Source organism: Muntiacus reevesi, chromosome X, assembly GCF_963930625.1.
Source record: "Muntiacus reevesi chromosome X, mMunRee1.1, whole genome shotgun sequence".
Classification (NCBI taxonomy): domain Eukaryota; kingdom Metazoa; phylum Chordata; class Mammalia; order Artiodactyla; family Cervidae; genus Muntiacus; species Muntiacus reevesi.
In genome coordinates, this window is record NC_089271.1 from 144,146,116 (window position 1) to 144,169,848 (window position 23,733).

The 23,733-nt window shown below is 40.3% G+C and overlaps 1 protein-coding gene across 1 annotated transcript; it reads left to right on the forward strand.

Moving 5' to 3' along the window:
* The first annotated feature begins 242 nt into the window (after positions 1-242).
* On the forward strand, positions 243-2,465 carry TCEAL8 (transcription elongation factor A like 8). The gene is made up of 3 exons (XM_065915298.1): positions 243-370; positions 766-837; positions 1,435-2,465. Exon 3 carries the CDS (start codon positions 1,472-1,474, stop codon positions 1,823-1,825), a length of 354 nt encoding a protein of 117 aa, XP_065771370.1. The 5' UTR covers positions 243-370; positions 766-837; positions 1,435-1,471; the 3' UTR covers positions 1,826-2,465.
* Positions 2,466-23,733: the final 21,268 nt, after the last annotated feature.

Sequence of the window (23,733 nt, forward strand, 5' to 3'; positions counted from 1 at the left end):
GGAAGCAGGAGAAAGAGATGATTCCCCAAAGAAGGAGAAATTGTCTATTCACCCCGAGAGGCTGATTCTCCCTGGTAACCCGAGAAAGACGAAGAGAAACTGCAGGAGGAAGATATCAGTTTTATTGTCTCTGATTGGCAAATATGAAAAAAAAAAAAAAAAAAAGATTGACAGTATCAAATGGAGGGAACGCAGGGGGCGGGCTGCAGTGTTAAATGGGAGGAGTAACCGAGGACTCGAGCTCATTGATGACGCGACCCTCACGTGACCAGGAGTCGACGTGTGCAGAAGTCCTTATAGTCCAGGGCCTGTTTCCCAGGAGCAGCTCCCTAGAGCTGGAGGAGGAGAAAAGTGCCCCGGATCCTTTCAGGTCAGTATAAAACTGGGCGCTGCCTTCGGGACCCTGGGGTCTAGGAGTCAGATAGCAGAAACCAAGCATAGCCGGTACTACTTTCCTAACACCACGGTTCCGCTAAACTTCCATTTTTGTGCAGGAAATTTTGGGCAGTTTGGGGGTGGAGAGGGAGAAGGGTAGCTAATTGAGGATCCCAAGAGAGACACAGAAACAATTTAGAAACAACTTGAGTCGCTCACTCCCTGTCTGAAGGGAACGGGTGGGCACCGGGGACGGAGGGCGGGGTTGCCTTAAAAAGATCGCGAGGATGAGGACGTGGGGAAACTTTAGACAAATAAGGCCTAGAATCGTTAAAGGGACCCGTGATTCAGGTACTGACCTCCTTACCAAGCACTCTTGTCGGTCTGCAGGACTCTTGGTCTTTGGGGAGCGACCCAAATCGACTGAGGGAAGAGGGAGGAAAATTCCCTGGATCCCTGCAGGTCAGTGTAAAGGTGCAGTTGCCTCCTGTTCCTGGGGGTGGGGGTGGGGGTGTGAGTGCGGATGACACCGAAGTCCATCCTGGGGTCACTGTAGCCTCTCCCCATCCGGATGAAGCGCCAGAGGCCTGTTCAGAGCCTGCAGCGGAAATGGGGCGGGGGATGGGGGAGACTGGAGAGACGTGGAAGGGGGAGGGGAGGCCAGAGACTGGACCAGCCGGTCTCAGGTGAGAGGTAGGAGGTTGGAATGGCTTGGGAAAGCCTAAAAGGGCGGGAGTATTGGAGACAGGAGGCGAGGGAGGGGTTAATTGCTTCCGCGCTGCTCCCTGCTCCTGTTTCGGTGCTAGGAGAGGCCTGTAGCAGGGCCTGCTGGGAAATGGTGGGCTGGAGCGGGAGGAGAGAAGATGGAGCTGGAGCGGGAGGGGGAGGGGGAGAGAGGGGCGGAGCCAGGGGAGTTCAGAGCCTGAAGATCTAGCCTTTTCTAGTTGGAAAACTTTGACAGAGACCTAAGTGAGAAGAAGCCAATATCTATGGAAACCCATACTCTAGCTGCTGGTTCATTTGCCTTGTATCTGGTTGTTTTGTTTCCTTGTTTTCCAGGGTTAATTTATTCAAAAGAAATTGAAAAATACTCAACATGCAAAAGTCTTGTGGAGAAAATGAAAGAAAACCACAGAACATGCCAAAGGCTGAGGAAGACCGCCCTTTGGAAGCTGTACCACAGGAGGCAGAAAGAAATCCTCAGCCTTCTGAAGAAGGTGTAAGCCAGGAAGCAGAAGGAAACCTTAGAGGAGGGCTGACTCAGCCTGGTCAGGGATATAAAGAGGACACTCCCGTTAGGCATTTGGACCCTGAAGAAATGATAAGAGGAGCAGATGAGTTGGAAAGGCTTAGGGAAGAGATAAGAAGAGTAAGAAACAAGTTTGTGATGATGCATTGGAAGCAAAGACATTCACGCAGCCGTCCTTATCCCGTGTGCTTTAGGCCTTGAATTCTTTTTTTGTCCGATATTAAAATCTTGCCCCAGCTTTCTGTTAGCATTTTCTGATGAATCTGTGACTTTTGCTTTATTTTTAATCATCTGGTGAAGTTTTGTTTTAGGTAGTTTCCTTGTTTTCAGCATCTGCATTTTGTATTTTGACACATTCTCTAGGTCTATTTTTTGATTGGGAAATTTCACACATATGCATGAAAATATGTTCATTCCATATTGTAAAGTAAAACATAACAGGTTACAAAGCAGTATATTTAGTACCAGCTCACATATGTAGGAGAAAGTCTCAAATTGTGTGTGTGCGTGCGTGTGTATACATACATGCATATATCAGAAATCTAACTGTGCTTGTTTCTGTGTGCTTTTTTCTTTTTGCTTATATGTATTTTTTAATGAACACATCACACACACAAAGAGAATTAAATTTTTTTTATTAATTAAGAGTCAATCAGATAATTTGCAACCAGCTTATAAGGGCAATGGGGGCACCTAAACTCTTGATGAAAGAACTATTAAAAAAATGTAAACCTCTATCGCTTCTCGGCCTTTTGGCTAAGATCAAGTGTAAAAAATGTAAACCTCGAAATACCTCTGGATCTCTTAGCCAGAGGAATAAAACTGGCAATTATTACAGATACACTTGCTTAAGACTTGATCTTTTCATGGGAAAACACCTGTCTCACAGGGCTGGTGTGGGGAAGAAATGAGGTGACTGAGCTGTGCTTGGTGGGCTCTTGTTCCCCACCTATGCATATAGAACCCCAACCCATTGCAGAACATCAGTTTTGAGGGAGGGTCCTGGTGTGACTCAACCCGTGCTCAGGAACAAGTCTAATAGGCAGGGAGATGGGGGCTTCCATGCCAGGCCTCTGCTGTCAAGCCCCACCCCTGGGTCCTGCCATCCCTGCTTGGCACTGGAGTCCTCCAGTGCCAAAACCCCACTGAGTTTCCTGGTGTCCCCAGTGGGTTGAACCCCCACTCTTCTAAATCTCTCTGCTTCATAATGATGCTTAACACAGTGGGAGGACTTCCCAGGTGGCTGAGTGGTAGAATCTGCTTCCAGTGCAGGAGACGCAGGTTCAATCCCTGGGTCCCTGAGTCGGGAAGATCCCCTGGAGAAGGAAATGGCAACCCACTCTAGTATTCTTGCCTGAAAAATCCTATGGACAGAGGAGCCTGGTGGGTTGTAGTCCAGGGAGTCACAAAGGGTCAGACATGACAGTGACTAAACAACAAAAACTGGGGGGGCTGTTCCAGGATTGCATGGACCACAGTGTGATGCAGAATTCTTAGCAATAGTCCCATCCAATTTCAACCACTGGATACCTCATCCATAGGAGTCAGACATGATGAATCCATTTTGGGAATTGGACTAGAGTTCAAATTTGAGTAAAAGATGCCACTCTATAGTCAGAGTTGCTGCCTTAAGTCTAAAAACTGAAGTTTTGTCTTCTTTCATGGGGCGATCTCTCCCTGAAGGCTCCTGGCAGGTCTGTCCTACTGGTTCAGAAGACTCAGAATATGTGTAAATTGCAAAAAGTAATACAGGAAACAGATCTAAGGGAACAGTTACCTTCACTCCATCCCATCCCCATTTGATATGTGGAAAAAAAAACCTTGAAAGGTAAAAACTTTATAAATACACTTAAAGTAGAATGGCTACTATGTAAATATTAGAAATTATATTTTCCCTACAGAATAAAGACTATCTTTTCCTTCTGATAGCCACACATACTTGTGACACATCATGTTTCAATATTTAATTGATTTTTTAATTTAATTGGTTTTCTGATTGATTTTTGCTAAGGAGCCAGTTGTTGTTTAGTTACTAAATTGCGTCCAGCTGTTTTGCGACCCCATGGACTGTAGCCCACCAGGCTCCTCTGTCCATGGGATTTTTCAGGCAAGAATATTGGAGTGGGTTGCCATTTCCTTCTCCAGGGGATCTTCCCAAACCAGGGATTGAACTTGCATTGCAGGTGGATTATTTACTGCTGAGCCACTAGGTTTGTCCAAATTCTGTCATTGACTCAATAATCTTCCACAAGTCCTTTTATCGTTCTAGTATTATGACAAGCAATTCCAAGAAGAAACAGTTAATGGAATGGATTGCACTTCAAATGTTTTATCAAAGCCTTGGATAATTACCTGCATCAGAATCACCTGGGGAGCATCTTTAAAATACTGATTTCTGGGCCCCACCTAAGAGTCACTATCTGGAGGTGGGCTGTGGAAGTTTCAGTTAACAACTTGTTGGTCAGGCTGGATTCTGGCTGGAGTGAGATGAAGGTCCAGGAACTCACTTGCAAACATTATAAGACTGGTTGAATCCAGCCCCCTGGCACTGAGGGGTGGCGCTGGAGCAGGATGTAGAAGGGCTCCAGCAAGGCACATCCCTCTTCAGGATGGTCTGACATTGGTTTCTCTGCTCCAGTCTGCAGCAGGTACCAGACTTTTCCAGACTGATGGCCAGGCTGTCCTGGACATGAGTACCTGGAGGATCACTGTCCCCATTGCAGGTCAGAGCACTAGACTTCCTTTCTTCCCTTTTTCCTTCACAAGGAGGCTTGATGGGAGCTTTTTTTTTTTTTTTTTTTTTTTTTACTGTTTGAAAAACTTCATTTTTTTAATGGAAAAGCATTTTATTTTAAATATAGCTGTGTGTACATGTCAATCCCAAACTCCTAATCTATCCCTTCCCCCAACTCTTCCCTCTGATAACAAGTCTGTTCTCTAAGTCTGTGAATCTGGGTTTTTGTGTGTGTGTGTGTAAATAAGTTCATTTGTATCATTTTTTAAAAAGACTCCACATATAAGCCATATCATATATTTGCTTTTCTCTGTCTGACTTCATTAATATGATAATCTCCAAATCCATTCATGTTGCTGCAAATGGCATGGCATTATTGCATTCTTTTTAATGGAGTAATATTCCATTGTACAAACCTCAGCATAATAAAGGCCGTATACAACAAACCTACATCGTACTCAATGGTGAAAAGCTGAAAGCATTTTCTCTAAGATCAGGAATAAGACAAGGATGTCTACTCTCTCCACTTTTATTCAATATAGTTTTGGAAGTCCTAGCCATGGCAATCAGACAAGGAAAAGAAATAAAAATAATCCAAATTGGAAAAGAAGAAGTAAAACTGTCACTGTTTGCAGATGACATACACACGTAGAAAGTCCTAAAGATGCTACCAGGAAATGACTAGAACTCATCAATGAGTCTGGTAAAGTTTCAGGATACATACTTAATAACAGAAATCTCTTGAATTCCTATACACGAACAACAAAAGATCAGAAAGAGAAATTAAGGAATCAATCCCATTTACCATCACAGCAAAAAGAATAAGATACATAGGAATATATCTACTTAAGGATGGGAACTTTTAAAGGGAAAAAAACTTCAAAATTAAGTAAGTGAAAACATTGGTTTTGATAATCTTTGGCTAAGGGGGATAGGTCTTAAAAAGATCTGCCTCATGCCTCTCCCACCCACCTTGCTCAGACTTCCAGAAGGGCCTCTGTTGTGTCCGCCTGTTTGGGGCTTCCCTGGTGGCTCAGTGGTAAAGAATCTGCCTGAAATGGAGGAGACCCGGGTTCAATCCTTGGGTTTGGAAGATCCCTTGGAGAAGGGAATGGCAACCTACTCCATGGACAGAGGAGCCTGGCAAGCTACAGTCCATGGGTCACAAAGAGTCAGACAGAACTGAGCACATGCAGCTCTGAGTTGTACTGCCTTTAGTTCTGTGTGTGGCTGATGCGGTGCTTCTGATGTCTGCATGGGTCCAGATCCAGAGACAGAGGAGAGCCCAGGTGGAGGAAGCTTGCAAAGGCACATGGCCCTACTGCTCAGGAGAAAATGATTGTTGCCTCCTGTTTAAACAACCACGTGCACTATAGTCCTAGCCCACAACTTGGGAACCAGGGTAGTCAAATTATGAACCGGCATGAAGATACTTTTGCAGGCATTGATGGTGGAGAAAGCAATGCCATTGTGACCATTGTTCTTTAGGTCTGTCATCTGAGAAATCAATACTGCTTTTCCTGGTTGGGCAATAAGGTGAAGTTGAAATTGATTTTAGGAATGCAACATGGGTAAGTACATGACCTTGCTGTACTGTGCTCCGCTAAGTTGTTTCAGTCATGTCTGACTCTTTGCAACCCTATGGACTGTAGCCCGCCAGGCTCCTCTGTCCATGGGATTATCTAGGCAAGAATATTAGAGTGGGTTGCCATGCCCTCCTCCAGGGAATCTTCCCGACCCAGGAAACCAACTCTTGTCTCTGTCTCCTGCATTGGCAGGTGCATTCTTTACCACTAGCACCACCGCAGGTTCCAATCTGGACTCTTCTTACAGTATGTGACCTTACATAAATCCTTTCTTGGAGACCCGTAGGGTCCTTGGATAAAAGGATCAAAGATAAAATTTTGGATCAAAGATAAAATTTCCTCTCCATTACCATCATTGCTTTTATCATAATTATCATCATCATCACCATCATGATAAAGGGATAGTACTGAGTGAATACCCAGTGGATTCCTGTTGGGCACATATCTCATACTGTGAAGGCTTGTAACAATCAGTGGCCAAGCCTTGGAAATAAATCCTCTGAATGGGTGGACACAGTATAGTCCAAAACTACTGGCTAGTTTTGAATCCTCCACTAATAAGAAGTGTGAAGACAGATTGGTTCATTCATCTGCAGAATGAGTATAACCCACAAGATTGTTATGGGAAGCAAATGCAGAAAACTATGACATTACCGGCATATAATAGGCTTTCAGACAATGTTAGATGTTTGATCATCGTTATCATGTGTTGTCATTATCATTGTCATCATCATTATCATCAGATGATGTTCAGTTCAGTTCAGTTCAGTCACTCAGTCGTGTCTGACTCTTTGCAACCCCATGAACCGCAGCACGGCAGGCCTCCCTATCCATCACCAACTCCTGGAGTTTACTCAAACTCATGCCCATCGAGTCAGTGATGCCATCCAGCCATCTCATCCTCTGTCATCCCCTTCTCCTCCTGCCGTCAATCCCTCCCAGCATCGGGGTCTTTTCCAATGAGTCAACTCTTCGCATGAGGTGGCCAAAGTACTGGAGTTTCAGCTTCAGCATCAGTCCTTCCAATAAACACCCAGGACTGATCTCCTTTAGGATGGACTGGTTGGATCTCCTTGCAGCCCAAGGGACTCTCAAGAGTCTTCTCCAACACCACAGTTCAAAAGCATCAATTCTTTGGCGCTCAGCTTCCTTCACAGTCCAACTCTCACATCCATACATGACTACTGGAAAAACCACAGCCTTGACTAGATAAACCTCTGTTGACAAAGTAATGTCTCTGCTTTTTAATATGCTATCTAGATTGGTCATAACTTTCCTTCCAAGGAGTAAGTGTCTTTTAATTTCATGGCTGCAATCACCATCTGCAGTGATTCTGGAGCCCAAAAAAATAAAGTCAGCCACTGTTTCCACTGTTTCCCCATCTATTTGCCATGAAGTGGTGGGACCGGATGCCATGATCTTAGTTTTCTGAATGTTGAGCTTTAAGCCAACTTTTTCACTCTCCTCTTTCACTTTCATCAAGAGGCTTTTTAGTTCCTCTTCACTTTATGCCATAAGGGTGGTGTCATCTGCATATCTGAGATTGTTGATATTTCTCCCGGCAATCTTGATTCCAGCTTGTGCTTCTTCCAGCCCAGCGTTTCTCATGATGTACTCTGCATACAAGTTAAATAAGCAGGGTGACAATATACAACCTTGACATACTCCTTTTCCTATTTAGAACCGGCCTGTTGTTCAATGTCCAGTTCTAACCGTTGCTTCCTGACCTGCATACAGGTTTCTCAAGAGGCAGGTTGGGTGGTCTGGTATTCCCGTCACTTTAAGCATTTTCCACAGTTTATTGTGATCCACACAGTCAAAGGCTTTGGCATAGTCAATAAAGCAGAAATAGATGTTTTTCTGGAACTCTCTTGCTTTTTCAATGATCCAACAGATGTTCGCAATTTGATCTCTGGTTCCTCTGCCTTTTCTAAAACCAGCGTGAACATCTGGAAGTTCACAGTTCACATATTGCTGAAGACTGGTTTGGAGAATTTTGAGCATTACTTTACTAGCGTGTGAGATGAGTGCAATTGTGCAGTAGTTTGAGCATTCTTTGGAATTGCCTTTCTTTGGATTGGAATGAAAACTGATCTTTTCCAGTCCTGTGGCCACTGCTGAGTTTTCTAAATTTGCTGACATATTGAGTGCAGCACTTTGACAGCATCATCTTTTAGGATTTGAAATAGCTTAGCTGGAATTCCATCACCTCCACTAGCTTTGTTCATAGTGATGATTCCTAAGGCCCACTTGGCTTCACATTCCAGGTTGTCTGGTTCTAGGTGAGTGATCACAGGTGATGTCGAGTAATACTCAAATTAGAACCCAAAACATCTGTGCTTCTTTGACTCCACAACATGTTTCTAAAGCAAAAGTCTGTGCTTGTTCCTCTCATCCAACCTTCTCCCTTGCCTAATAGAAACAAATAGTACATAAACTAAATGCAATAAGTGCCATTCATTTGGAGTTATAAAAGAAATAAATCATTTACGGACTCTGGTGCCATTTCCCTATTGTACGATGAGAAAAAATTCCCTCCACACTTCCATTGTGTTTAGTTATGTGCCATAACATGTGAAATCATGAGGAAAATCTTAATGTCATGAATTACAAAATATAATCTAGAAATGCATCATTGGCATGAAAAGCTGTTCCTTACATATTGGTTTTTTTTTTTTTTTTTTTTTTCAGTGGGTTTTGTCATACATTGATATGAATCAGCCATAGAGTTACACGTATTCCCCATCCCTGTCCCCCCTCCCACCTCCCTCTCCACCCGATTCCTCTGGGTCCTCCCAGCCCACCAGGCCCGAGCACTTGACTCATGCATCCCACCTGGGCTGGTGGACTGTTTCACCACAGATAATATACATGCTGTTCTTTCGAAACATCCCACCCTCACCTTCTCCCACAGAGTTCAAAAGTCTATTTTGTACTTCTGCGTCTCTTCTTCTGCCCTGCATATAGGGCCATCGTTACCATCTTTCTAAATTCCGTATATATGTGTTAGTATACTGTAATGTTCTTTATCTTTCTGGCTTACTTCACTCTGTATAATGGGCTCCAGTTTCATCCATCTCATTAGAACTGATTCAAATGAATTCTTTTTAATGGCTGAGTAATATTCCATGGTTTATATGTACCACGGCTTCCTTATCCATTCATCTGCTGATGGGCATCTAGGTTGATTCCATGTCCTGGCTATTATAAACAGTGCTGCGATGAACATTGGGGTGCATGTGTCTCTTTCAGATCTGGATTCCTCAGTGTGTATGCCCAGAAGTGGTATTGCTGGGTCATATGGTAGTTCTATTTCCAGTTTTTTAAGAAATCTCCTCACTGTTCTCCATAGTGGCTGTACTAGTTTGCATTCCCACCAACAGTGTAAGAGGGTTCCCTTTTCTCCGCACTCTCTCCAGCATTTATTGCTTGTAGACTTTTGGATAGCAGCCATCCTGACTGGCATGTAATGGTACCTCATTGTGGTTTTAATTTGCATTTCTCTGATAATGAGTGATGTTGAGCATCTTTTCATGTGTTTGTTAGCCATCTGTATGTCTTCTTTGGAGAAATGTGTGTTTAGTTCTTTGGCCCATTTTTTGATTGGGTCATTTATTTTTCTGGAATTGAGCTTCAGGAGTTGCTTGTATATTTTTGAGATTAATCCTTTGTTTCCTCATTTGCTATTATTTTCTCCCAATCTGAGGGCTGTCTTTTCACCTTACTTATAGTTTCCTTTGTTGTGCAAAAGCTTTTAATTTTCATTAGGCCCCATTTGTTTATTTTTGCTTTTATTTCCAATATTCTGGGAGGTGGGTCATAGAAGATCTTGCTGTGATTTATGTCGGAGAGTGTTTTGCCTATGTTCTCCTCTAGGAGTTTTATAGTTTCTGGTCTTACATTTAGATCTTTAATCCATTTTGAGTTTATTTTTGTGTATGATGTTAGAAAGTGTTCTAGTTTCATTCTTTTACAAGTGGTTGACCAGTTTTCCCAGCACCACTTGTTAAAGAGATTGTCTTTTTTCCATTGTATATCTTTGCCTCCTTTGTCAAAGATAAGGTGTCCATAGGTTCGTGGATTTATCTCTGGGCTTTCTATTCTGTTCCATTGATCTATATTTCTGTCTTTGTGCCAGTACCATACTGTCTCGATGACTGTGGCTTTGTAGTAGAGTCTGAAGTCAGGCAGGTTGATTCCTCCAGTTCCATTCTTCTTTCTCAAGATTACTTTGGCTATTCGAGGTTTTTTGTATTTCCATACAAATTGTGAAATTATTTGTTCTAGTTCTGTGAAAAATACCGTTGGTAGCTTGATAGGGATTGCATTGAATCTATAGATTGCTTTGGGTAGTATAGCCATTTTGACAATATTGATTCTTCCAATACATGAACACAGTATGTTTCTCCATCTGTTTGTGTCTTCTTTGATTTCTTTCATCAGTGTTTTATAGTTTTCTGTGTATAGGTCTTTTGTTTCTTTAGGTAGATATACTCCTAAGTATTTTATTCTTTTTGTTGCAATGGTGTTTTATGAAAAAGACAGCTGCAAAACACGCATAGGTTAAAGATAAATATCAAGATATTTGAAGTGAATATTTCTAGATGACGTTAATATTGGAAATTTCAACTTCATCTTTATCCTTCTCTGTGTTTCCAATTTTAACTTTTCCAATGTGCATGTGCAGTTTTTATAATTAGAAAAAAATTCATGAAGGTGAAAATAGTAAAATTATGTTTTTCCTTTCATTTTAGTTGAAATAGGGGCTATTGGATCTTGAAGTTCCTCATTTGCTTTCTGTTCCCTCTTACTTCTGAGAAGTACCTGGTATAAGTGTCAGAACTCTGTGGATCCTGGCTGAGAAGCTTCCCCTCTCTATGCTACCTCCTTGCCATTCTATCTTGTTAGCTAAATTTATGCTGTATTTCTATCTTTGGTCACAGGTGGCATTTCATAATTATTGATGCTTTCTAAATATTCTCCTGTTAAAATGATCTTAATTTTTCAAAAACGGCAATAAACCAAACTTTCAAAGAACATTATTAAATGAATTCCTAATTCTGCTTTTAAAATGTACAGGTATAAAAAATATAGGAAGGATATACCCTCAGTTGAATTTGCTAGAGACTCACAAATTTACATTTCATTTATTTATTCACTTAACAAATATTTACTGGTTGCCTACTATGTGTCAGCCAAAATAAATTTATCCTTCTCAGCATCTCAGACTTTTCTCCTGAGATTCTATTTTCAACTGCCTGCTGATAATGACCATTTGGACTAAAACAAATCATTATCCAACCATATGGGCATAACCCTGCATAAACACATACTCATCACTTTTGACCAGTTTATCCTTTAATCCTGGAGGCTAACCATGTAATGTGGAGACAGTATGAAACCACAGGAAAAGTGAGGAATTAAAGTCAGAAAAACTTTTGCAGTAATAGCTCTTATTTCAAAATTTGTAACTGATCAAAAGAATTCTTGGTTAGGCAAGAAGTGGAATAATAATATTGTTCAAGTGCAAGACATATCTATACCAACTACAGTTGAGAGTCATAATAGCCATTGTACATTTGACAACCGTTGATGTAGGTGATTTCCAAGGTCTGCTCCTTTTCTCCTTAATGTTTATCAAGCTCTTGCTAAGAGCCCTGGCCCTTGGCTAGTTCCTGAGACACAGCAGTGAAGAAAAAATTCCTGCCTTGTTGATGCTTATATTACGATTTATACACTTAAAAAATTGAGACAAAATTTGTGTACAGTGAAATTCACAGATCTTAAGTGTACACAATTGAGTGTAAAATAGGACATTTTCATTACTCCAAAAAGTTTTCTGTTCTCTTCTCAGCCCCCCTCCCACCATAGGTAATCATTCAGTTTATTTCTATCAATTTATATTAATTTTGTCTGTTGTAGAATTTCATATAAATGGAATCATACAGCATGCACTCTTTGGTATTTAACATCTTTCACTCATTTTACTTGATATAATGTTTTTTAGATTCATCCTTATAGTTGTGTGTATTGGCAATTGATTCTTTTAAAATTGTTGCTGGATGGTATTCTGATTCTTTGTGACCGTATGGACTGTAGCCCACCAGGCTCCTCTGTCCATGGGATTCTCCAGGCAAGAATACTGTAGTCGGTTGCCATGCCCTCCCCCAGGGTATCTTCTCAACCCAGAGATCAAACCTGTGTCTCTTACATGTCCTATATTGGTAGAGGAGTTCTTTCCCACTATCTCCACCTGGGAAACAGTCAATGCCTTGAAAGAAGGCTAGAGAACTGTTCACAATTAAAAGAGATTAGAAGACATCATAACTAAATGTGATGTTTGAATAAGGACTATAGTTTAGATAACAGTGTTAAAGCAATGCTAAATTTCCTGAATGTGATCATTGTATTGTGGTTGTTTAGGAGACTGTCCTTGTTGTTAGGAGACAAAATGCTGAAGTATTATAAAGTCTGTTAGCTTAGTCTAACTTAGTCTAGCTTATTCTATTAGCTTAGAATATTAATAGTTTAGTATTAAAAAAAAGAAAGAAAAAATATATATTTCTCTCTCAAGAAAGAGAAAGAAAATATGTATATATATATTTCTCTCTCTTGAGAAAGAGGTGGCAGTTAGCAAAATATTAATTGGTGAGTCTAAGCTAGATGAAGGATTAAGAGTATAGGGGCATTCACTCTATTATTCTTGAAATATTTTACAGGTTTGAATTTTTTAAAATAAGAAGTTGATGGGTTTTCCTGGTGGTTCAGTGGTTAAGACTCAATGCTTCCACTGCAGGGGGCATGGATTTCCCTAATCAAGGAACTAAGATCCTGCATGTCATGTAGCACAGTCACACAAAAAAAGTTCTTGGTAGTGGTGGTGGGGGGAAGAAGAGATATCTTATCAGTCCTCCAGAATAAAAGGTGGCAGAATGAGAATCTAGAATCAAGATTGATGAATTTAGTTATCTTTAAGCATGAGGTATGTCAATTAAAGAAAAGTAACTTAAAAGTTTTGAGTTTTATTCAGAGACCTTACTGAGGATGATAGGCCAAAGAAATAGCCTCTCAGATAGTTCTGAGGAACTGTTCTGAAGAGGTAGGAGAGGAGCCAGGATATATAGGAAATTTTGCTGAAAAACAAAACATGTAGTCAAACATCAAAACATTACTGCTAATTGCAACAAGACAAGGCAAGACAAAACAAATTCAGACATTTCAAGTTAATGATTTTAGTGCTTTCCTATGTATGGGAAGATGTAAGAATCCGGGCTCATAGAAATTGTTCCTCAGATACAAATCCCAATTATCTAGGGCCTATATCTTGTTATTCTTTTCCATCCTGAATTCCCCTCACGGTGCACTGTTGAGAGGTGGCTGCACAGGGCTTGTTGGCAGCAACATTCTTTGTTCATTGAAGTGACAGGAGACATTCTTTGTCCACAGGTGTGACAGGTTATACAAACAACTTTAGGGGAACACAAAGACAGGGATAAAAGGCTGAACTCTGCTTCTGCAATAGTATAAGAAATCGTTCCATAAGTCAACTTGTTGGGACAGACCACCACATGTCACCAAAACTTTTTGTGAGAGTTAAAATAGCAATATCTATACACCATGTATATGATCACACTCCTGTAGGAGGAAGAGAGCTAGTGATTTGAGAACATTTACATATTCAGTTAGCGTGGACTAGGAGCATCCGTAGGATTAAGACAAAAAGAAGCATGTAGTTGAATAAGAAAAATTAATAGTATTACATCAGATCTTAATGTGGAAAGACCATGTGAACTGCTTTGCCAGCAATGAAAGTATCAAAAAGAGAGAGAGTCACAGGGATCAAGGTTAGCCCTGTTCCATTAAACCCCCATCCAGTACAGGAGGAAAGCAGTGGTCAGGAACTCCAAAGCAATTATTCAGAGAGTGAATGGAAGGACATGTAGGGATGCTCGGAATGGAGTAATAGGGTATGAGGATGTAGCAAGGATGAGAGTAGAGCAAAAGAAGTAGAGTAGAGTAGAGGAAAAGCAAGAGTAACATAACCCGTATTTACACAAGACCTGAAGATTCAGACTACAAATATGCCAGAGCTATAGTATAGTAGTTTCTCAGGACATAAAGTTGCCTAGCAAGAGCCACATTTTACTTTTACTCCAATCTTCTAAGCATTACACAAATGGGTGCATCTCCAATGACAGCTAAAAGTTGCCATGAGAATACATGAAAATGTTCTCTCCATGTTAGGTTCTTCTTGCCTTTGAGAATTCTGCAAAAGCAGATTAAGAACTTCCCAAAGATATGCTAACTTCATAGGGCTGTTTTAAGGATTATTTAATGTGACATCTTCCTGTATATATGGAATTCTATAACCATCCTATTATGGGATGGGGCAATTCTTCAGGTGTTGAGTGTGAAATAAAATTCATATTTTATGGCAAGACAATAAAAATTTAAACATAATTTTTTTTTGCCTTTTGGCCTCCTCTCTCCCCACTGCTGTGTTTTGTGTATCTACATTATGGATTGCCCAAACATCCCCATCGACAGAAATACCTTCTCATCCATAAAGAGCAACATTCTCCTAGAACTAACAAGATAGCTCCTTAAAGGATAACATTCCTTCTTGATCTAATAAGGGGCCATGACAACCCATGACCCACTACTCACTTTGTACACTTAGATCTGGGTTGTGTAAACTGTCATGTAACGTACAGCCCTCTGTCTTGAAAACATGTATAACCGCACTTTGACCTCTTAACGGTGAACAGTTCTCAAAGCTTTCTGAGAGGCTGTTCCTTAGTTACAATCCTCAATTTGGCTCAGATAAAAATTTCCATTTCTTTCTTAGATGGACTGGCTAATTTTTCGTCAACAGGAGGACAGAAAGGAGGCGGTTACATTAGTTTAAAGGAGGATAAGCAGCAGGTGTTGGTGACTGATTGCATGGGGGAGACACTAAGAGAAAGTCTAGCATGGAGAACTGGTTGAATCCTGATGCCATTAATTTAGCATAGACCCCAGAGAGAGATTTGGTTGTGGGAGAGAAGAACTGAGAAAACACTTAGTTTAGGGTAGGACATTTGGGTGGAAAATCCAAAAGTAAAGTAAAGTAGATAAAATAATGTGGAGCTCAAAAGAGAGATATAGGCTAGAGACACAGCTTTAGGAGTCAATGCTTGTGTGAAAGTAAAAATCATAAGATTATTTGAACATTGATGTACATGTATAACTGAGTCGTTTTTCTGTACATCTGAAACTAACACAACATTGTTAATCAACAATACTCCAATATAAAATAAAAAGCTAAAAAAGAAAAAAAAATTAAAAATTAAAAAAAAAAAGATTATTTGAACATTGTTGTAGGCTGAACAATGTTCCTCAGTGGTATCTAGGTCTTAAATCCCTGAAACATTTGAATTTCATGAAACATGAATTTCACCTTAAATGGTAAAAAGGACTTGGCTGATGTGAATAAGTAACAACCTAAATGGGAAAAGAATTTGAAAAAGAATAGATACATATTTATGTATAGCTCAATCACTTGGCTGTACACCTGAAACTATCACAACATTGTTAATCAATTTTGTGTGTGCATGCCAAGTCGCTTCAGTTGTGTCTGACTTTTTTCGGCCCTATGGACTGTAGCCTGCCAGTCTCCTCTGTCCATGGGATTAGGCAAGAATACTCGAGTGGGTTGCCATGCTCTCCTCCAGGGATCTTCCCGACTCAGGGATCGAACCTGCATCTCTTATGTCTCCTGCATTGGCAGGCGAGTTCTTTACCACTAACACCACCTGGGAAGCCATAATCAACTATACTCCAATATAAAATGAAAAGTTTTTAAAAAGATTTTGAGATGGGGAAATAATCCTAGATTATTCAGGTGGCCCCTAAGATGCAATTGCAAGTGTCCTTGTAAAGGGAGGCACAGGGAGAGCTGACTTTAGAATATGGAAACAGAAATTGTGGAGGTGCAACTACAAGCCAAAGATATCTGGCAGCCCACAAGAGTTGGAGCCTTCAGAAGGAACCAGCCCTACCAACACCTTTAGTTTAGTCCTGTAAAACCGAAAATTTGGAATTCTGATCTCCAGGACTTTAAGAGAATACATTGCTGTCATTTTAAGTCACTAAGTTTGTGGTAATTTGTTACAGTAGCAATAGACAACTAATAAAAATATTTAGAGAATAACAAAAAAAGGTCCATGAAATAACTGTTGTTGTTCAGTCACTCACTCATGTTTGACTCTTGTGCAACCCCATGGACTATAGCCCACCAGGCTTCTCTGTCCATGGGATTTTCCAGGCGAGGACATTGGAATTGGTTGCCATTTTCTTCTCCAGGGGCATCTTCCTGACCCAGGGATCAAACCCACATCTCCTGCATTGGCAGACAGATTCTTTATCACTGAGCCACCTGGGGAGCCCAAAAGAACTGTAAGGGACACCAGTATTTCAGGGGACTACAATATAACTTATTGGCTATGACCATAAGTGGTGGTGTCAAGTAGATCTGGATTCAAATTCAACTCTTCACTTAAGAGCTGTGTGACTCTGGGTGAGTTTAAAAAACTATATACCTAAGTTACCCTGTCTGTAAAATTGGGACAATAATACAATGTATCTCAAAGGACATTGTTGAGGATTAGAGGTGAATATCCAGTCAATGTACCTGGTACATTAAATACTTCATAGACGGTAGTTTTCAAGAGCCACATGTAAAAGCATGATTTATAGCTATTATTGTGTACTTTATGTTTTTAATGTGAAGATGAGCCAAACCTTGAGAGTTGTATTAGATTGTCCAGCTCAGTTTAGCAATGTAAGAGACTATATGAGGCTTGATGCCAAGGTCTGCACTTTTTAAAAAATTTATTTATTTTAATTGGACGAGAGTTACAATATTGTGATGGTTTTTGCCATGCATCAACATGAATTGGCTATTGGTTTACATGTGCTCCCCCCTCATCCTGAACTTCCTCCCACCTCCTTCCCTACCCCATTCCTCTACAAGGCCTGCACGTTTAATAAAGAATGTATCCATCTGGACTGCAGTATGTGTATATGTGTGTTGCATACGTGTATACCCAGGTGGCGCTAGTGGTAAAGAACCCACCTGCCAATGCAGGAGTCATAAAGAAACGTGGGTTCAATTCCTGAGTGTGGAAGATCCCTTGGAGGAAGGCATGGCAACCCACTCCAGTATTAATGCCTGGAGAATCCCATGGAGAGAGGAGTCCATGAGTTCTCAAAGAGTTGGACATAACTGAAGCGACTTAGCACAGCACACATACATTGGGAACAAACAGGTGAAAACACAGCTTGTTGAGGATGTGAGATGGCACAAAAATTTTTTTCTACTTTAATAGTTACTTAATGACCGTGACAATGACACCGCATTCTCTATTAAGGTCACTCTCTCCTTCCTGATCATTTACATAGAAGTGAATTATGGTTACAAAGTTAATAAATTACCTCTTTGAAGGAACATAAACTTGAAATGTTTTTCAAATCCCTTGGTTCTTTCTGAAGTTTCTAAAGTAAGCGGGTGCACTGTTAATAATCTCAAAAAAAAAAAAAAAACCCACCCTTTTCTCTTCTTAAATAAAGTTAGCTTTATGGCATTTATGATCTGAAAAGGAAACTATGCAGAAAAAATCTTGAGAATTAGTAAAAGTCACACTTTAGATCCCTGCTACCTTGCATAACAAAAGCAAGGTACTTGGTGGGCATTGATGCCTGGGGGAAAAGGTAAGAGGCGGAAGGGAGATGGTAGGAGAGGCAAAGGACATAAAAGCAGAAAAGGCCAAGGCCTGATGGAAGTAGGGATGGGGAATGGATGGAGGTCTTCATTAGTAACCAGAGAAGGGCAAACTCCAACCTAAGGCCGTGATGCTACTTGTAGTTCCTCAGATTGGTGGGGATGGGAATGAATGACAGGGCAGTGTTCTGACAAGGGCTCCCTGCATAGATGGGTGGAAGGAGGGGGAGTGTGTATGTGGCAAGAGTGAGGTAGGGGTTCCTGCTGCACAGCCTGCCAGCTGAGAGATGGGTGGGGGCCCTTGGAGCCTTTTGTGTGTTGCGGGGGTGGCTGGCAAGCTCAGTAATGATGTGAGGGCTTCCTGTGACCAGGAGCCAAGGTAGGCATATGTCCCTCTAGTTCAGGTCTTTTTTTCTGCAATATTCACTCCCCTTTTCCATTGAGGGAAGCTGGCATCTAGCCAAGAGAGGGAGGGAGATGAACACACTTCCTCAGAACAAAGCAGGTCTGTGTGAGCAATTGGACTAGGAATTCTGTGTTTGTCATGGCATGCAGGAGTGTGGAGGTAAAGGAGGACAAATATTGAAGTTGGTTTGGGCCTGTTTCACTGAGACCTCGTCAACTTCTCGGAAGAAAAATGATGGGCTTCGGGATGGAGAAGAGAAGGCCGAAGAAGAATGGTCAGGGAGGGAACACAGAGACTTGAGAATAGTTTGGAAATAATCTGTTGCTTTTATACCCTGTCTACAGAGAAGTGGTGTATAAACATGGAGATGACCCTTGAAATGAAGAGGGAGAAGGTAAAACAAATGGTCGTGTAAGGGCACACAGTGCATTAACAAAGACAAACAAATATTTAAAATGAATTCTCTATTCCAATACGGAGGCATTTAATGGCTGGGAACAGGGGAGAGGCAGGGCAGGAAGGGGTGTTTTGAGACTTGAGGGTATGGGGTAGGCCAATCTTGAATGAGACCCTTGTCTAGAGTACTGGTCTATCCACCAAGCAGTTCCATACCACAATCTCTCTCATCTGTTTGCAGGTCCAAACGTCCATTAGGCATGTCTCAGTCCAAGACGGGGAAAAGAAGGAGGAAACTGCTTGTGATTGGGTCAGGTAGATATGACACAGTGCTCTGGGCTGGAATCCCTGGTGGTGGTGCGGTAAAGGAGTGGGTATGGTCCAGGATATAACTAGGACTTCACTTTGCTTCTACCTGCCCTTCATTCAGTAAAAGAAGAGACTCATAGAAAAGACTAAAGGGGAAATTGTTGAACGAGACTGAGGGAATCTAGAGGTGCTCTTTGGGTATGGAAGAACGGCAAGAACCTGAAGAAAATAGAGAAGTGAATTACAGGATGAGAGGGAATTTTACACTCCTTTCCTTGATTCAATAAAGCAGATGGGTGATGGAATGGACAACACAATAGAAAGATGTCTGGAAGAGACAAAAAAGATTAAGAAATAAATTTATAGTAATGCATTGGAAGCAATGATAGTCCAGGAAGCAGCCACATTCCATTCAATTCTGTTTGCTTTGATTTTTTTTTTTTACCTATATAATTAGAGCCTGACTTTTATTTTTGATAGGGCCTCCCTTGTGGCTCAGCTGGTAAAGAATCCGCCTGCAATGCAGGAGACCTAGGTTCGATCCCTGGGTTGGGAAGATCCCCTGGAGAAGAGAAAGGCTATCCACTCCAGTATACTGGCCTGGAGAATTCTGTGGACTGTATAGTCCTTGGGGCTGCAAAGAGTCGGACATGACTGAGCAACTTTCACTTTATTTTTGGTTGCATTCTCTAGTTATAACTGTGCTCATGTTATTTTTAAAATTCTGGTGTTACTGGTTTTATTTTTATTGAAGTATAGTTGAATTACAATGTATTAATTGTGATTAACTGTACTAATTAACTAGTTAACTGTAATTAACTGTACTGCTATATGGCAAAGTGACTCAGTTACACATATGTATACATTCTTTTTCATATTATTTTCCATTATGATTTAACACAGGATATTGAGTACAGTTCCCAGTGCTATACAGTAGGACCTTGTTGTTTATCCATTCTATATATACCAGTTAGCAACTGCTAATTCCAAACTCCTAATCCAACTGTCTCCCACCATCTTCCCCTTGGCAACCACCAGTCTATTCTCTATGTCCCTGATTCTGTTTCTGTTTCATAGATAGGTTCATTTGTGTCATATTTTAGATTGCACATATAAGTGATATCATATGGTATTTGTTTTTCTTTTTCTGACTTACTTCACTTAGTATGATAATCTCTAGTTGCATCCATGTTGCTGCAAATGTCATTATTTCATTCTTTTTAATGGCTGGATAATATTTCATTGTACATATGTACCACATCTTTGTCCATTCACCTGTCAATGGACATTTAGGTTGTTTCCATGTCTTGGCTACTGTGAATAGTGCTGCTATGAACATAGGGGTGCATGTATCTTTTTTAATTATAGGTTTTTTTCTGGATACATGCCTAATAGTGGGATTGCTGAATCATATGTTAAGTCTATTTTTACTTTTCTGAGGAACATCCATATAGTTTTCCATAGTGACTGCACCAACTTACACTCCCACCATCAGTGTAGGAGGGTTCCCTTTTCTCCACACTCTCTCCAGCATTTGTTGTTTGTAGATTTTTTAATGATGGCCTTTTTTGGAGAAAAAGGAACCCTCCTACACTGATGGTGGGAACGTAAATTGGTGCAATCACTGTGGAAAACAATATGGAGATTCCTCAGAAAACTAAAAGTAGAATTAATGTATGATCCAGCAATCCCATTCTCCAGCACCATGGTTCAAAAGCATCAATTCATTGGCACTCAGCCCTCTTTATGGTCCAACTCTCCACATCCATACATGACTACTGAAAAAACCATAGCTTTGACTAGATGGACTTTTGTTGGCAAAGTGATGTCTCTGCTTTTTAATATGCTGTCTAGGTTAGTCAGAGTTTTCCTTCCAAGGAGCCAGCGTCTTTTAATTTCAAGGCTGCAGTCACCATCAGCAGAGATTTTGGAGCCCAAGAAAATAAAATCTGTCACTCTTTCCACTTTTCCCCTCCATCTCCCTTCCCAGAAGTTCATCCTGTTTGGTGGAACAGTTACAAATGTGCTTGGAAAATTCCCACTTAGAAAAGCATAGAGAAAGGTAATATATAATGACTTTTTATTGGTTCTCAGGTCTGTTCTGATTGAGCACTTCTTACAACCCTAACGCCTAAAGCAGTGCTTTTCATACCTTAGAGCACATCATAATCACTTGGCAGACTTGTAGACACAGATGGCTGAGCCCTATCTTCAGAGTTCTGTTTCAGTCTGGAGTGAGGGGTGAAAATTTGCAATTTTAACAAGTTACTAGGTGATGCTGCCGCTCTGGCCATTACACTTTAAGAACTACTGACCTACAATAGTAGTTGGTAGCCATTCAATACGTTTGTTAAATAAATGAATGAAATAAATTAATCTTACCAACAAGTATTTGAAATACATTAGAAGTACTTTTTACAAACAGGGCATCTGGGGGACAAAGAAGTGAAGTGAATTGTGCAAGGTAAAAATTGTTCCCAATTTTCTTATATCTAAAGTCATGGCTCTTCTAACTTAAGGTTGCCAGGGGGAAGGGATAGTTAGGGAGCTTGGGATGGATATGTACATGCTGCTATATTTAAAATGGATAACCAACAAGGACCTACTGTATAGCACATTGAACTCTGCTCAATGTTATGTGGGAGCCTGGATTTGGGGGAGAATGAATACATGTAAATGTATGACTGAGTCTGTTGTCTGTTTACCTGAAACTATCACAACACTGTTCATCAGCTATGCTGCTGCTGCTGCTAAGTCGCTTCAGTCATGTCCAACTCTGTGCGACCCCATAGATGGCAGCCCACCAGGCTCCCGTGTCCCAGGGATTCTCCAGGCAAGAACACTGGGGTGGGTTGCCATTTCCTTCTCCAATGCATGAAAGTGAAAAGTGAAAATGAAGTTGCTCAGTCGTGTCTGACTCTTAGCGACCCCATGGACTGCAGCCTACCGGGCTCATTCGTCCATGGAATTTTCCAGGCAAGAGTACTGGAGTGGGTTGTCATTGCCCTCTCCATTAAACAGCTGTACCCCAACACAAAATAAAAGGTTTTTTTTTTTTTTTTTTTTTTAGGAAGGTAAAAAAAAAAATAAAGTTGCGATTCTTAACAACTATGTTTTGCTATGGCCTCTGGGTCAATTTAATGGTTTTAACTTTAAGATATTAGAAAAGTTATTACCACACTCCAGTGTTTGGATGTTTTTCCTATTAGCATTGTTCAATTTTTTTTTCTTTTTCTGCTATAAGCATTACTGTAATCAGAAAATTCCATAAAAGTATTATAAATGCCTTAAAACAAAATAATATCATAAGCTATGTTAAAAATACATATAAACAATGCAATGCAATATTTACAACATGTATTACAGATTTGGAGTTCTTCATAATATTTGGGTGGCTCTTACAACTCAATAGCAAAATGGACTTGGATATGAATGGAAAATTCAGAGTAAGGGAAACATAAAGGGCCAATAAACAAATGGAAACTCAACTAACAACAGAAAAAATACAAATGAAAACAAAAAAAATCCTTCCTCTGTCTAATCAAATCATAAAAATTAAAAAGGCTGATAAGATTCTGTGTTTGTCTGGGTGTCAGTAAATAGAACTATCATATGCTGTGGGTAGGAATGATAATAAGCACAACCTTTACGAAGTAGGGTTTGTATACAGATGTCAATTAGAACAATAATGATAATATTGAAATTTGAAAGCAACACAAATATCCATGAGTAGAGCGGACTGGTTCGACACACTATGATACACATACTGACAAGGAATACAGGCATACTGTGGAGACATTTTTTGGCTTGGTTCCAGACCACCACAATAAAGGGAATATTGCATAAAATTCGTCACACTGGTTTCCTAGTGCATATAAAAGTTATGCTTACACTATACTGTAGTCTCTTAAGTATGTAATAGTATTATGTCTAAACAAAGTATGTACCTTAATTTACAAATTTACAAATACTTTATTGCTTAAAAAACATGAACTATCATTTGAGCCGTCAGTGGGTCACAGTAGTAACAGTAGCAACATAGTAGTAACAGTAGTAAAGATTACTGATCACAAATCCCTATAATAAATATAATAATAATGAAATTTTGAATATTAAAAGAATTACTAAAATGTGACGCAAAGACATGAGGTGAACAAATGTTAGAAAAACAGTGCCAATAGACTTGCTTGATGCATGATTCCCTCAAACCTTCAGTTTGTAAAAATACAGTGTCTTTGAATCACTGTAAATTGAGGTATGCCCCATAAAGATGTAAATATGTGAATGTATGTGTATATATGAATAAGTACCTATGTCTCTGTGTGTATCTATACATATACAAATATTGTCTAATTTTTTCCACCCTAATTCTAATTCACTCTAGTTTTTCCTCCCAGAGAGCTTGGAAGCCCAGCACCCCAATAGCAATAAGCACAACTAGAGTCCATATCTTGTCTTCAAAATACTGTTATCCAATAAAAAGAACAAGGACTCTTTGGAGAAATGACTGATTACGTGGACAGGGCAGATAAAGAATACAATGGGCCCAGAACATTTTGCTGTGCCAGAAAGCAAAGTGCTCAAAAAATGACGGGAGGGGAGCATACCAAAAGGACACAAAGGTCAGTCTGAAAAGGCTCTTTACAAACCTGATAAGATAGAAAACAGAACAGCTACACTTCTGTGATATTCCTGCCAAATATGCATAACCTGAATCCACTTAAGAAGAAATATTAAGCAAAGCCAAATGGAAGGGCAATGTAAAAATAACTGAGCTATAATGTTGTGAGAGCCAAAGAAATTTGAGGGCATATTTTATACTGAAGGAGAATAGACGTGACAACTAAATGCAACTGGTGATTCTGAACTGGATCCTTTTGCCATTGTTAGAATAACTGCTAAAAACCTACTGGGATC